The sequence below is a fragment of the Oncorhynchus mykiss genome, chromosome 11, assembly GCF_057628025.1.
Source record: "Oncorhynchus mykiss isolate SJ-2025 chromosome 11, ASM5762802v1, whole genome shotgun sequence".
NCBI lineage: Eukaryota > Metazoa > Chordata > Actinopteri > Salmoniformes > Salmonidae > Oncorhynchus > Oncorhynchus mykiss.
Window position 1 is genome coordinate 50,639,743 of NC_143032.1, and position 15,278 is coordinate 50,655,020.

The 15,278-nt window shown below is 41.5% G+C and overlaps 1 protein-coding gene across 2 annotated transcripts; it reads right to left on the reverse strand.

Annotated features, from left to right (window-relative positions):
• Nucleotides 1-277: 277 nt before the first annotated feature.
• On the reverse strand, nucleotides 278-12,520 carry fam219ab (family with sequence similarity 219 member Ab). 2 transcript variants are annotated; one of them, XM_036935633.2, is made up of 6 exons: nucleotides 12,223-12,520; nucleotides 11,091-11,193; nucleotides 6,582-6,684; nucleotides 6,283-6,363; nucleotides 6,036-6,090; nucleotides 278-1,924 (listed from the first exon to the last, which is right to left on the reverse strand). In XM_036935633.2, exons 1-6 carry the CDS (start codon nucleotides 12,289-12,291, stop codon nucleotides 1,766-1,768), a joined length of 570 nt encoding a protein of 189 aa, XP_036791528.1. In that variant the 5' UTR covers nucleotides 12,292-12,520; the 3' UTR covers nucleotides 278-1,765. The 2 variants fall into 2 exon arrangements, with proteins under 2 accessions (XP_036791528.1, XP_036791527.1); XM_036935632.2 differs by having other exon boundaries at nucleotides 6,015-6,090; nucleotides 12,223-12,485.
• Between the last annotated feature and the right edge of the window lie 2,758 nt (nucleotides 12,521-15,278).

Genomic DNA, 15,278 nt, shown 5'->3' on the forward strand with positions numbered 1-15,278 from the left:
TCTTCCGGTAAATATCCGTGTAATTAATTGTCAGAGACCTTTAACATTAAACCAATTAACTTTGTACATCTGTCAAATCCATGTGATGCAATTACCGTACACTTACCCTACCCATATGATCAACAGAGTGCATGCCAAGCCCCACAGCTGTACTTAATACTTGCCGTCACCCTGCACGTTTTTGTCACATTAACAATAACTGGATGTAGCAAAGCAATTTGGAAAAGGAACTTTTTTTATGTCCAGAACTGTAGATATTAGAGACACCCTACGCAGGTTCAGATGGCTTTGTGTTTATTGATATCATACACTACACAGAACAATAACACTGTTAAATACTGGAATGGAAGTGTCCACATGAGAACATAATCCAAATTTTTTTTTTTTTACATTTTTATTTTTTATTTTTAAATGCATACCTTCATATATTGCAAATCTCTTTGAAATACGTTAAGTCATGAGACTGGCGATAAATGTACACATTTTTTGAATGTTCTGTACTTCAGGCATACTCTAATCGCAAATCAACTCTGAAGGGTGTTTGAGTGAGGGTGATAGTGAGGGATTAGTGCTCAAAGTTAATGATCCGTATGATCACTAGATCACGTTCCAATCATCCACGCGAGTGAAATAAATTGCACCCCACTCATTTAGTTGAGGATGCATGTGTGTTCTCCTTTGACATTATTTAGAATGATTTTGCCAATCAAGACTTGTTAGCAGGATGTAATTGGGGAGTGGTTAGTTATAGACACACTGTGGGAGGGACATGGTAGGATGTCATAACAGGCTGTATCCAAAAAGATATTGAATGTCAGCGTATACTTTTATTACACAAACACTTGTTCCCTGTGGCCTCTATGGGGGTGAATATAGTAATCTAGCTGTGAAATCATTGTGTTCTAGAATGAATCCAATGATAGGTGAGCAAAGTATGAATTCTATATCTTCCTCTTGAATAAGGATCATCGCAGATTAGGGACATATGTACGCATATCACCTTAGAACCCAAACAAATTAAAATGTGCAAGAATTATACATTCAAAAGTGATAAATCAATGAAGAGTGGCCAAAATAGCAGTGTGCAGCAGTAAGATGAGGGAACAAACAGCCAATTCAGATAAATCTCCCAATCCATTTACAGTAGGTGCTCATCATGCATGTCATCCCTTTGCAATACATTCATCCCTAAAAACCAAAACCATAAATACCTCAAACCAATAAAAAAAAAGAAGAAAGAGGGCAAGAATGTAGACTGAATGAGTGTATTGACCAGGCCGGTGCTACACAACCCTGCTTTCAGTACCAAATTACAGATACCAGATATACATAACCAGATATGAATCTTCAAAAATGTACAATCATACAGATCCTTCAAATAAAAAGTCCCCATGACCATTAAAAGATACTGAATAAAACGCAATAAATATGACCTTGAAGTCAAGTAAGCAGAGCAGCTTTGATCAGCAGCAGTTAACAATAATATGTCTTATTCTTAGGGACATGGAAATGATTTTGTAATCATTTTCACTTGTATAACACAATGCTGGCCCGGAGGAGGCATCTGAGAGGCCTCAAACACAAACAGAAGTGCATGTCCTACCATAGGAGGAAGTAATCACTGTTAGTCGTATTTTAAAATGTTTGTGTATTTTTGTCTTAATTCTCCTCGTTTTAATTATTTGTTGTCATATAATTATCATGTTCTGTCAATTCTCTCTGTCGCTGCTCTAGTGACAGAGTGAACATATTGCGCATGCATGAGCTACTGGATTTGACAGGCGGTGGAGGAAGTGGCTTGGCAGCACATGCAGGTGGGGTTGACAGATTTGGGCGGGATCAGATCCAGGTCCTCGTCGTCAGGGATCTCGTCCAGCCGGTAACCATCCTTCAACAGCTGGATATTCAGGTCCTGGTTGATTTGCTGCGAGGGTGGAGATAATGGACATGTTACTAGGGGTGTAGGGGATTGTCAGCCATGTTACTAGGGGCTGTAGGGGATTGTCAGCCATGTTACTAGGGGCTGTAGGGGATTGTCAGCCATGTTACGAGGGGCTGTCGGGGATGGTCAGCCATGTTACTAGGGGCTGTAGGGGATTGTCAGCCATGTTACTAGGGGCTGTAGGGGATTGTCAGCCATGTTACGAGGGGCTGTAGGGGATGGTCAGCCATGTTACTAGGGGCTGTAGGGGATTGTCAGCCATGTTACTGGGGGCTGTAGGGGATGGTCAGTCATGTTACTAGGGGTGTAGGGGATGGTCAGCCATGTTACTAGGGGCTGTAGGGGATGGTCAGCCATGTTACTAGGGGTGTAGGGGATTGTCAGCCATGTTACTAGAGGTGTAGGAGATTGTCAGCCATGTTACTAGGGGCTGTAGGGGATGGTCAGCCATGTTACTAGGGGTGTAGGGGATTGTCAGCCATGTTACTAGGGGCTGTAGGGGATGGTTAGTCATGTTCCTAGGGGATGTAGGGGATGGTCAGTCATCTTACTAGGGGTGCAGGGGATGGTCAGGCATGTTACTAGAGGTGTAGGAGATTGTCAGCCATGTTACTAGAGGTGTAGGAGATTGTCAGCCATGTTACTAGGGGCTGTAGGGGATGGTTAGTCATGTTCCTAGGGGATGTAGGGGATGGTCAGTCATCTTACTAGGGGTGTAGGGGATGGTCAGGCATGTTACTAGGGGCTGAAGGTGATGGTCAGTCATGTTACTAAGGGGCAGTGTTGGAGGTAACACGTTTACAAATTAATGCGTTATGTAACCAGATTACTTTTATGATTAACGGAGTATAGTAGAGTGTTACTTTTTCAAATTGGGTAATATTATTACAGTTACTTTGTCAAACAACGTGTGCGTTACTTTCAGAATCATATCTCTACCGGGCGGGAATCTCAACTTGTTTCCTCATCTAGTTCTCCAGCGAGTGGAGAAAGGCTGTGCTGTCCATAGAAATGTACAGAGGGCGCACCACTGATCTTTGCCATTGTCGCTTCTGTGATACAGTAGCAAAGCCCAGGGAGGGCTTTCCCGTCTAGTGGCAAGTGTGCACTCTATACAACTCTATGGGTCCGTGTACGAGCGATCTATAACCAGAACTGTAACCAGAATCTATAACAGAACATATATAGCGCAGCACTTGTAGACTACTACAGGAAATCTGCGCCACAGATGAAAGGAGAAACTACAGTAGTGATCAAACCTGAGTTAGTAAGTGACCAATCCTTGGTAGAGTGCGCATGGCTCGCCTTGCGAATATGTAAAGTATTACTTTTACATACAAATAATCCCAACCCTGCTAAGGGGTGTAGGTGATTGTCAGTCACGTTACTAGGGGGTGAAGGGGATGGTCGGGCATGTTCCTAGGGGGTGTATTGGATGGTCAGGCATGTTACTAGGGTTTGTATACGATGGTCAGTCACATTACTAGGGGTTGTAGGGGTCTGTCAATAACATTACTGAGGCTGAAGAAATGTTACCATAGACTTAAAAAGGCTGGTTAGTAGTCTTCAAGGAGTACCCATCATGTAACTAAGGCTCGCCATATTGTTACACAGGGCAATCAATGAACACTATGACTTATCACAGATTCAAAAGAGTTACTGGAGTCTACTTACTTCAGTGATCATATCAGGAAACCAGGAAAAAGTCTTGGTACAATCGCTAAATGGTTTCATGATAAAGACATAAGGCTAAAATAATGAATGTAAGAGCCTGAATTTCTATCCAACAGTAATCTGCATTTACTGTAATTAGGTTTGTGAAGGGAAAGAACCTTGAGATTGTGAGTGTGTTGGGGAGTGAGTGGCAATGGCTTGGCATGACTGTACAGCCCATTACAGATACAATGGCCGAGACGAGACAAGATGGTTTAATGCAGTTTTAGAACAAAGTTTGCTTGATCAAACAGTCTAGTTTCAGAAACGTCTCATGTCGCCTAAAGATTTGAAAAGAGACGGGTCCGTTGAGAGAATCAGAGAACAGTACGCAGAAGTTCTGTGTTTAGTCCAGCAGTTAGCTCGCTAGGCAAGCAGACAGCTACCTAGCTACAGTCAGATCCAAAATTATTGGCAGCCTTGACAAAGATTAGCAAAGATTGCATAAATTAAATAATTGTCACGTTCTGACGTTAGTTCTTTTGTTATGTCTTTGTTTTAGTATGGTCAGGGCGTGAGTTGGGTGGGTTGTCTATGTTCCTTTTTCTATGTTTTGGGATTTCTGTGTTTGGCCTGGTATGGTTCTCAATCAGAGGCAGCTGTCAATCATTGTCCCTGATTGAGAACCATACTTAGGTAGCCTGGTTTCACTTTTGAGTTGTGGGTGATTTATTTTCTGTGTCTGTGTGTTCCACACGGAACTGTTTCGGTTAGTTATTTCACGTGTCGTTTATTGTTTGGTTTCAGTGTTCGCTTGTTTTAATAAAGAGCATGAACACGTACCACGCTGCGCATTGGTCCTCCGATCCGTTACAATAGTACAATAATACAAATACTGAGCTATATTGTATGCTCAAAAATTTTTGAAAATTAGAATATTTCATACTAATATACTAACAATTGCTCAGAGAAATACATTTTGTTTAATAAATATCAAAAAGACAGGGGTTAAAATAATACTCCAGCACCCTCTCCTTTATTTTTTTCTAGAATGTTTAATGAGATTGGAGAACACATTGGGAGGGATCTTAGACCAGATCCTTGTTATCCTTCGTCTGTGTATATGGACTGCCATTTTCAATTTAGACCACTGGTTTTCATTGGGGTTAATCTCCGGAGACTGAGATGGCCATTGCAAAATGTAATTTTTTGGGGTAAATTAACCATTTCTTTGTTGATTTTAATGTGTGCTTGGGGTTGCTGTAAAATCCACTTGTGGCCGAGTTTCAGCGTCCTGGCAGAGGAAAACAGGTTTTTGCCTAAAATGTTCAGATACTTGGTAAATTTCATGATGGTGTTGACCTTAACAAGGGCCCCAGGACCAGTGGAAGCAAAATATCCCCATAACATCAAAGATCTCCACCATATTTTACAGTAGGCATGAGGTTATTTTCTGTATATGCATCTGTTTTTCGACGCCAAACCCACTACTGGTATTCATGGCCAGAGAACTCTATTTTCATGTCATCTGACCATAGCACTGGTACCAATTCAAGTGCAGATGCCATTTAGCAAACTCAAGGCGGTGCTATGGTCAGATGACTTGAAAATAAAGCTCTTTGGAAAGACTGATAGCCCTAAACACACATCAAAATCCACAAAGAAATTGTTAATTAATCACAAAATCAATGAATGGCAATGGCCATCTAAGTCTCCGGACTTAGAACCCAAATAAAAACCTGTGGTTTATTTGAAGAGGTGAGTCCATAAGTGCAGACGAAGGATATCAAGGATCTGGAAAGTGTCTGTATGGAGGAATAGTTTAAGATCCCTCCCGAAGTGTTCACCAATCTCATAACATTTTAGAAATAGGCTCAGTGCCAAGGGTGCTAGATTATTGAAAACAGGGGTGCAAATAATTTAACCCTATCTTTTAGAGATTTGTTTTATTACTTGTTAAACAAAATCTCTTTCTCTGAGCAATTGTATTAGTATGAATGAATACAATTGTACTATTTGCATACAATATTGTTCAGTATTTGTATATTTCTTTGCTCATCTTTATCACAGGTGCCAATAATATTGGATCTGACTGTATTTTGCTGCAGTTAGCTAGCTAGCCTAGCAGAATGTGTGCCCTATTTCTGGTGCATGTATTTCATGATGCTCGTTTGCTCCAACACCTTGCTACAACCAGTGGCAACTTTGTTTCAAAGTTGTATTATGTCATTGTAGAGGTACCATCACCATGGAAACGGCCTCAACAGCGTGTCTGGAAATGTTTTATTTGAATGCAGCTGTCTTTAGTCAGCTGTCCTACACAAAATTCTAAAACTGGTTCGTTTTGTCTTGCCTCTCCTTATGATGGCTGTTGTATCTTTACCGGGCTTAAGTAGTGTTACCCAGAGTGCATAGATACCTGGGCCCTTACACATCTCACCTCGGCTGAGGAGTATCCCGATGAGGAGTATCTGGACATGTCGAAGTCATCGTCACTGCAACATAAATGGAAGTGTATGGTTTTGCATTTGCATAGATTAATGTCATCACTGTTGATATTTTATTTATTTTCACCTCACACACTGCCCTTAATCTAAATTCTGTATCTACAGTATGTTGGCAGATCTGAGACTAAAGGGTGATGGTGGACATTTCTGTGTATGACAGTCATTGATGTTGTCACATACCTGTCTGTATCTATGGCAACCAGGGGCTTCTCATCAGGGCTCTGGTCTAAGGAGGAGTAGCCCTTATTGGGCACCACCAGCCTGTGGAGAGGGAGAGAGTGAAAGAGAGAGGGAAGAGTTATAGGTGGGCAGGAGAGTGAGTACACAAGGAAGAAGAGGTGGAACAGACCAGGAGGAAAAAAAAGAGAGTGAGTGAAAGAAACAGGAGAGGTTCAAGATACCAGTGAAGGGGGAGATAGGGAGAAATAAAACAAAAAATAATGTAGGGCCAAAATCAAGGGACCAAAGTCAGCTCTCACCGTGTTCTGGCCATCACATTGTTTTTCTTCGGCTGCTGGTTCACTGGACTACCTGCATTGCCATTCTTCAGTGATCCCTTCCTGGCCAGCTCGCGCTGTTTCTCTGCACACCACAGAACATTAGAGTATGAACAAAAATTTGTATTTCCTAATATTAAATATCGCGCTAAGAACAGGCTCAGTTTGTTGGGGCATGACTCTACAAGGAGTCGAAAGCATTCCACAGGGATTCTGGCCCATGTTGACTCCAATGCTTCCCAAAGTTGTCAAGTTGGCTGGACCATTTTCGATACGCACGGGGAACTGTTGAGCGTGAAAAACCAAACAGCGTTGCAGTTCTTGACACTCAAACTTGTGCACCTGGCACCAACTACCATGCCTCGTTCAAAGTCACTTAAATATTTTGTACTTGCCCATTCAGCCTCTGAATGTAACACATACACAATCCATGTCGCAATTGTCTCAAGGCTTAAAAATCCTTCTTTAACATTTTAACCTGTCTCCTCCCATTCATCTACACAGATTGAAGTGGATTTAACAGGTGAGATCAATAAGGGATCTTAGCTTTCACCTGCATTCACCTGGTCAGTCAAAGTCATGTTTTGTACACTCAGTGTATACAGTACAGACAAAATCCTGGCATGGCAGCTCTCAGCTGACCAGTTTCCTGACACCATTAAACTGGTCATCTGGTTTCGAGTCAGTACTGTGTCATATATATCAGGCAAGGGCGATCTTAACCTTATAACTGAAGAACAGAAAAAAGACGATGGTCTACAGGAAAAACTGTGTCCATCCGAATCATCTTGGCTCCTGGACCCTGTCCACACATTTCAAGGCTGCGTTGAGACAATGACTTATCAGTGACCCAAGCCCTACCCTTGTGTCGCTGAGTTGTCATAGTGATGCTGCAAATGTACATTGTCCTGGGGGCACTGGCAGTCATAATGTGAATAACCTAATTGATGTCCCTCTAACCCCCCTGGATGCCTCTGTTAATCCTACAGCTATTGTATGCTGTAATCATGTGCCCATGAACCTGAGTTATGCTGTTAGCACTGAGGCGGTTTGCCCGAGTAGGAAGCCCACTATGTGCAGCTCACCGTGCACTATCAACTCAAACATAAATATCACTGTCATGTCTATCTCTGATGAGCCTCCCAGGAAAGCAATGAAAACAATCAAGAATCCCAGAAAAGTGCTAAAAATACCCCAAATTAACATACAGTACATGTCCAAATGTATGTGGACACCTGCTCGTTGAACACCTCATTCCAAAATCATATGCATTAGTATGGAGCTGGTCCCTCCTTTGCTGCTATAACAGCCTCCACTCTTCTGGGAAGGCTTTCCAGTAGATGTTAGAACATTGCTGCAGGGACTTGCTTCCATTCAGCCACAAGAGCATGAGTGAGGTCGGGCACTGATGTTGAGCGATTAGTCCTGGCTCGCAGTCGGCGTTCCAATTCATCCCAAAGGTGTTCGATGGGGTTGAGGTCAGGGATCTGTGATGGCTAGTCAAGTTCTTCCATACCGATCTCAACAAACTATTTCTGTATGGACCTCACTTTGTGCACAGGGGCATTGTCATGCTGAAACAGGAAAGAGCCTTCCCCAAACTGTTGCCACACAGTTGGAAGCACAGAATCATCTATAATGTCATTGTATGCTGTAGTATTAAGACTTCTATTCACAGGAACTAAAGGGCCTAGTCCAAACCATGAAAAATAGCCCCAGACCAATATTCCTCCTCCACCAAGCTGTACAGCTGACAATATGCATTGGGGCAGGTAGCGTTTTCCTGGCATCCATCAAACCCAGATTCGTATGTCAGACTGCCAGATGGTGAAGCGTGATTCATCACTTCAGAGAACGTGTTTCCACTGCTCCAGAGTCCAATGGCGGCAAGGTCTACACCACTCCAGCCGACGCTTGGTATTGCACACGGTGGGCTTAGGCATGTGTGCGGCTGCTCGGCCGCTTCATGAAGCTTCCGACGAACAGTTCTTGTGCTGACGTTGCTTCCAGAGGCAGTTTGGAACTCAGTATTGATGTTGCAACCAAGGACAGACGTTTTTTTACACGCTACGCGCTTCAGCACTTTGCAGTTCCGTTCTCTGAGCTTGTGTGGTCTACCACTTTGCGCCTAAGCCATGTTTCTCCTAGACATTTCCACTTCACAATAACAGCACTTACAGTTGACAGGGATAGATCTAGCAGGGCAGATATTTGACAAACTGACTCGTTGGTAAGGTGGAATCCTATGACGGTGCCAAGTTGTATGTCACTGAGCTCTTTAGTAAGGCAATTCTACTGTCAATGTTTGCCTGTGGAGATTGCATGGCGGTGTGCTCGATTCTATATACCTGTCAGCAATGCGTGTGGCTGGAAATAGCCAAATCCACTAATTTGAAGGTGTTTCCACATACTTTTGGCCATGTAGTGTATATCAGGAGGTGTGAATGGAAGGCCCCAAAAAATGTGATGTCTCCAGCCACCCAAGCTATAGACGGTTTTCTCTGCTTCCGCATGGCAAGCAGTACTGGAGCAACAAGTCTGACACCAACAGCCTCCTGAACATCTTCCATCCCCAAGCCATAATACTGCTACATAGCTACAAAAATGGCTACACGGACTATCTGCATTGACTGTTCTATTTTTTAATTTTTTATGTTGCAATGACTGTATACAGACTCGCAGGACTCTACAGACACAGACACACACACACACACACACACACACACACACACACACACACACACACACACACACACACACACACACACACACACACACACACACACACACACACACACACACACTTAATTTGCTCACACACAAATAACACAAATTCATACTGACTCAACACACACACACACTCATACAATCATCATATACACTGCTACTACTCTGTTTATCATATATCCTGATGCCTAGTCACCTTAACCCTATACATATCTACCCTTACACCTCCAGGATCCCTTCCCATTGTAAATATGGTATTGGCACTGACCCTTGAACTGACCCTGTATCAGTGGTGTAAAGTACTTAATTAAGTCAAAATACTTTAAAGTACTACTTAATTCGTTTTTTGGGGTGTTTGTACTTTACTTTACTAATTATATTTTTGACAACTTTTACTTTTACTTTTACTTCACTACATTCCTAAAGAAAATGATGTACTTTTTACTTCATACATTTTCCCTGACACTCAAAAGTACTCGGTACATTTTGAATGCTTAGCAGCACAGGAAAATGGTCCAATTCACACACTTATCAAGAGAACATCCCTAGTCACCCCTACTGCCTCTGATCTGGCAGACTCACTAAACACAATGCTTATTTTGTAAATTATGTCTGAGTGTTGTGTGCTCCTGGCTATCCGTACATTTTATAAACAAGAAAATTATGTTGTCTGGTTTGCTTAATATAAGGAATTTGAAATTATTTATACTTTTACTTTCGATACTTACAGTTAGTATATTTTAGCAATATTGTTTACTTTTGATAATTATGTATATCTAAAACCAAATAATTTTTTACTTTTACTCAAGTAGTAATTTACTGGGTGACTCACTTTTACTTGAGTCATTTTCTATTAAGGTATCTTTACTTTTACTCAAGTATGACAATTGGGTACTTTTCCCACCACTGCCCTGTATATAACGTACTTACTTTCTCGTGTTCTTCTTATTTATATTTCTTGTGTGTTTTTGTTCTACTTTACTTTTTTTATATAGCACTACTGATATTGATTACTGAATTGTTGGGAAAGAGCTTGCAAGAAAGGCATTTCACTGTACCTGTGTACAAGACAATACAAACATGAAACGTGAGATAGACGGGCTAGAAATATATATTTTTTGTGATGCTTGCATTCAATTGTCACTCCCTGTTGCACACAACAAGCTTCCATTCCCCCTATCACAAGGGAATTCATGGCTGATTTAAGATGAACATTTTTACTGACATAAATGTTTAACAATCTTAATGTTGCATCACGCACAGACGAGGAGGAAAACAGTGTACAGATGTCAGACTAATGGCTGCAGTGGGCTAGCTTGAGGTTTTGATATATCAGACCTTCTGGGGCTTGGGGCGGATATCTTTGGGACCAGGGCTTTCAAAAAAAATAGGGGTCCCTCCCTCTTCGCAAATTTTATGGGAACATATTTGTTGAAAGGATATCATGAGGATCGGTTGGTCATCAAAGACATGTCTTATTACAAAATTGCTAAATTTGCTACCTAAAATGCTCCTTTCTACTCTTGATTCATTCAATGATTTTACAGACTGGACATCACAATGAGATGTGTCAATGTGTTTATATTTATGCCTTTCATTGTGGTAATATGGTTTTGGGGAATGTTTGAGCCTTGACTCCAGTACACCTAGCCTTTGTATTGCTTCCCACATCTTGGTATTGCTCTACAGTCATGTGACCCCTGTCCAAGGTGCTGAAATAAACAGAAGCAGGCAGTGGGTTCGGCTCAGCCTTCTCACACTCACCTATCTTCATCTGCAGAGGAGAGGGCTTGTAGTTGATAGTGACTGGCTCCTCCTCCCTCGTGTCTGAGTCTGCTTCGGAAGAAGCTGTGGATGATGCAGGGTCCTAGAGAGAGAGAGAGAGAGAGAGAGAGAGAGAGAGGACTCACATACATATAATCTGGGATGTTCATGACATGGCTAGTAAATGGCTAGTAAATTCATGGCTAGTTAATACAAGCCTAATACAATTCTGTCTCTCATTCACACACACCAAAGGTTGTCAGGCAGTCACATCTTCATTGCACACAGTCCATTCATCGACTCCTATGATGCACATTTCACTCAAAGCTCCCAAAAGCTACACCACCGCGGAAATCTCGGTATTCTATTGCAGATAGGTTCAACTGTCCCCAGGGCCCTGGGAAACGAACTCTGTACAGCAAACAAAGATGGCCTACTGACGAGACACATCACTATATGCCTAACAACATCTTATGCGAACCAGTGGGTTTGATTCAGAGTTAAACACCACATATGATGTCGTGGAGGATACTGCTCCTCGCAGTCTCTGCATGATGAAGAAATCGAACATCAGCTAGGCCTTATTTGCTCTGATAGGCTACCCGATTGCTTTGTAATGTTCAGTAAGAGCCTACAATTCAATAATAACGTAATCGGTCACATTCCAATCAACTACTTAGGATTTTTGCGGTGACCGTGTTAAAGCTGGCCTTTGCCTCATAGGCCTATGCTTGTCCCCAGAGCGGATGTGCTTCTGCGAACGTGTAGGGATGTTTTTTTTCGCCAGGCATCACCGATGACAGCTCGCCATCTCAATCTCTTAAAAAACGGACAGTCTATTGATTGAGGTCTTCTCTAAATTCGCTTCTCATCGCAATAAAGCCAGGCATAATATTTTACTGACCTTATGGTTGCCTACCAAGAACAATGCTACATGTGTTACATTTATCAGAGATAAAAAACAAATGCTACAAAATATCACCAGGCCAATATCTAAATTCAACAATCCATTATAGCCAGCATGTATGTTGTAAAACACCCAGTAGGCTAGTTTAGTCGCATAATATAGGAACAGAATATATTAGCCTATGATTTAATTTATCACCACAATGAAATAACACATTCCACTTACAAGTGGCTGCATCTCTCCCTGGACAGCGCTCGGAACCTGAAATCTATCTACTGGTATCTCTTCCATCATTTTGGCGACGTGTTCTACCGTTTATTATACGGCAGCGCCGTGTATTGGGCCAAAGGTGTGATTAGCTGTGCCTCAGATTTTCGGTTTCTCAGATTTCTAGCAATAACGGCGATTCTCCGGTTCTTTGCCACATCCCAGCAGGCAGTATCTATGCAGTGGTAACCAGTCAGTAACTCAACCACCCACTTCCGGGTACAGATCCGTTAATCGGTCTCGCCCATAATGGTCTCACGCTGCCCCAGAATGAGCGTAAAACCGTTTCACCATTGCCTGACAATGTGGACCAGTGATTTTTTTTAACGGTTTTCCTCCAAAACAATCCACATTTGTAGCCTAGGCTAGAAACATCGATAAGTGCACTTGTCAATATATATACAGTACCAGTCAAAAGTTTGGACACACCTACTCATTCCAGGGTTTTTCTTAATTTGTATATAGTGAAGACATCAACATGATGAAATAACACATATGGAATCATGTAGTAACCAAAAAAGTGTAAAAAAGGCATTTTATATTTGAGATTCTTCTAAGTAGCCACACTTTGCCTTGATGACAGCTTTGCACACTGTTGGCATTCTCTCAACCAGCTTGGTAAAAGACCAAGTCCATATTATGGACTGCTCAAATAAGCAAAGAGAAACGAGAGTCTATCATTACTTTAAGACATGAAGGTCAGTCAATATGGAAAACTTTTAAAATTCCTTCAAGTTTGCAGTCGCAAAAACCATTAAACGCTATGATGAAACTGTCTCTCATGAGGACCGCCACAGGAAAGGAAAACCCAGACTTACCTCTGCTGCAGAGGACAAGTTCATTAGAGGTAACTGCACCTCAGATTGCAACCCAAATAAATGCTTCACAGAGTTCAAGTAACAGACACATTTTAACATCAACTGTTCAGAGGATACTGCGTGAATCAGGCCTTCATGGTCGAATTTCTGCAAAGAAACCACTACTAAAGGACACCAATAAGAAGAAGAGACTTGCTTAGGCCAAGAAAAATGAGCAATGGACATTAGACCGGTGGAAATCTGTCCCTTGGTTTGATGAATCCACATTTGAGATTTTTGGCTCCAAACGCTGTGTCTTTGTGAGACGCAGAGTAGGTGAACGGATGATCTCCGCATGTGTGGTTCCCACCGTGAAGCATGGAGGAGGAGGTGTGATGGTGTGTGTATGCTTCGCTGGTGACATTGTCACTGATTTATTTAGAATTCAAGGAACACTTAACCAACATGACTACCACAGCATTCTTCAGTGGTACACCATCCCATCTGGTTTGCGCTTAGTGGGACTATCATTGTTTTTCAACAGGATAATGACCCAACACACCTCCAAGCTGATTAAGGGCTATTTGACCAGCAAGGAGTGTGATGGAGTGCTGCATCAGATGACCTGGCCTCCACAATCACCTGACCTAAACCCAATTGAGACGGTTTGAGATGAGTTGGACCGCAGAGTGAAGGAAAAGCAGCCAACAAGTGCTCAGCATATGTGGGAACTCCTTCAATACTGTTGGAAAAGCATTCCAGGTGAAGCTGGTTGAGAGAATGCCAAGATTGCTGTCAAGCTGTCATCAAGGGAAAGGATGGCTACTTTAAAGAATCTAAAATCTAGATGATTTGTTTGACACTTTTTTGATTACTACGTGATTCCATATGTGTTAATTCATAGTTTTAATATCTTCACTAGTATTCTACAATGTAGAAAATAGTAAAACAATTAAGAAAAACCCTTGAATGAGCAGGTGTGTCCAAACATTTGACTGGTACTGTATATATTTTTATTGATTTATTACAGGCAACATTTCACATCAATCAATCAAATGTCTTTTCTAAAGCCCTTTTTAAATCAGCAGTTTGCTTTACAAATTGCTTTACCGATTTCCGGCCTGCAGAACCAGAAGCACAGTGGCCAGGATAGCTTTGTCCCCCAACTATCCATTTAAATACATACATAATAATAATAATAATTGACTTTTGCTTTTAGTGTTACAGATGGCTAAGTAATAGTCCAATTTTTTTAGATTTTTTTTTATTTAAATGGCTAGTTGCAGGACCAAGGGATAACCTCCATAGGAAGAAACCTAGAGTGGAACCATGCTCAGAGGGGTGGCAAGGCCTCTTCTGGCATATGACAGCCTATAGTTTAAATAAATGTTTTTTAGAAATATATTGCATTTCTTTTGTCGGAGAACATCTATTCCAAACTGCGGTGTGCCTTCCCCTCCATCATATTTCAATGGCTGGCAATTAATACAACATGTCCATTATCATTCCAGCCAAGAGCAGCAATATCATGTACTAACGGCACACTAATCAATAACAATAAAGCCTAGGCTAGTATATTTAGACATTATTATTTGAAAGGACAGTTGTCATTGTCTTGAAAGGACAGTTGCCAGTATGAACCAGTAGATGGTGCCCCAAACATAGGCTATGTGATGAATGGAAGGCTAGAGTGGGGTGTGTAAAACAACATTCCAAAAACGGTTAATCTCAAGTCTGAACGGTTTGAACTACAGACTATTATGACCCCATCATAGTGAGTTTAGATTACTTTCACGAACACAGGACTCGTTAGAATTTAATAGTTGTTCGATATGCAAGCTCATAAAGAAGTAGTGCATTGTGATCATTCCTGAGGTTTTCTTGAGTTTTCTTATAGTTAGCTGTCAGACAGACTTCAAACATGAACAGACAGACCACAGGCATGGGTATAAAACAATAGTGATGTTTTGTGGATATATCAGTCCATTTGATCAATTTCCACCTAGGGAATAGTGTCTAATACTTTGTTAGACTTGTTTTTTTGCTGTCGCTAACTTCAAATTGAATACAGTTGTCACAAACTAGTTTCACACTGAGTCAACATTTCCTGTACTTACATTATTCTTAGAAATGCTTTTCTATCAGGTTTTTGTTTGGCGGAACTCATTTTTGAAGTGACGTTAGTGAATAAAACTCCTTCTACTTATAGCCCTGGTT

Bases quoted from the DNA above. Each gene is read 5' to 3' on its own strand.
- fam219ab (XM_036935632.2), bottom strand. From the start codon at position 12,291: ATGATGGAAGAGATACCAGTAGATAGATTTCAGGTTCCGAGCGCTGTC. The intron at 6,091-6,282 runs GTATGTGACAAC...TTTATGTTGCAG, and splicing joins GTTGCCATAGATACAGACAG to TGACGATGACTTCGACATGT. The intron at 1,925-6,014 runs GTATCTATGCAC...CCACCCTCGCAG, and splicing joins TGAGATGTGTAAGGGCCCAG to CAAATCAACCAGGACCTGAA.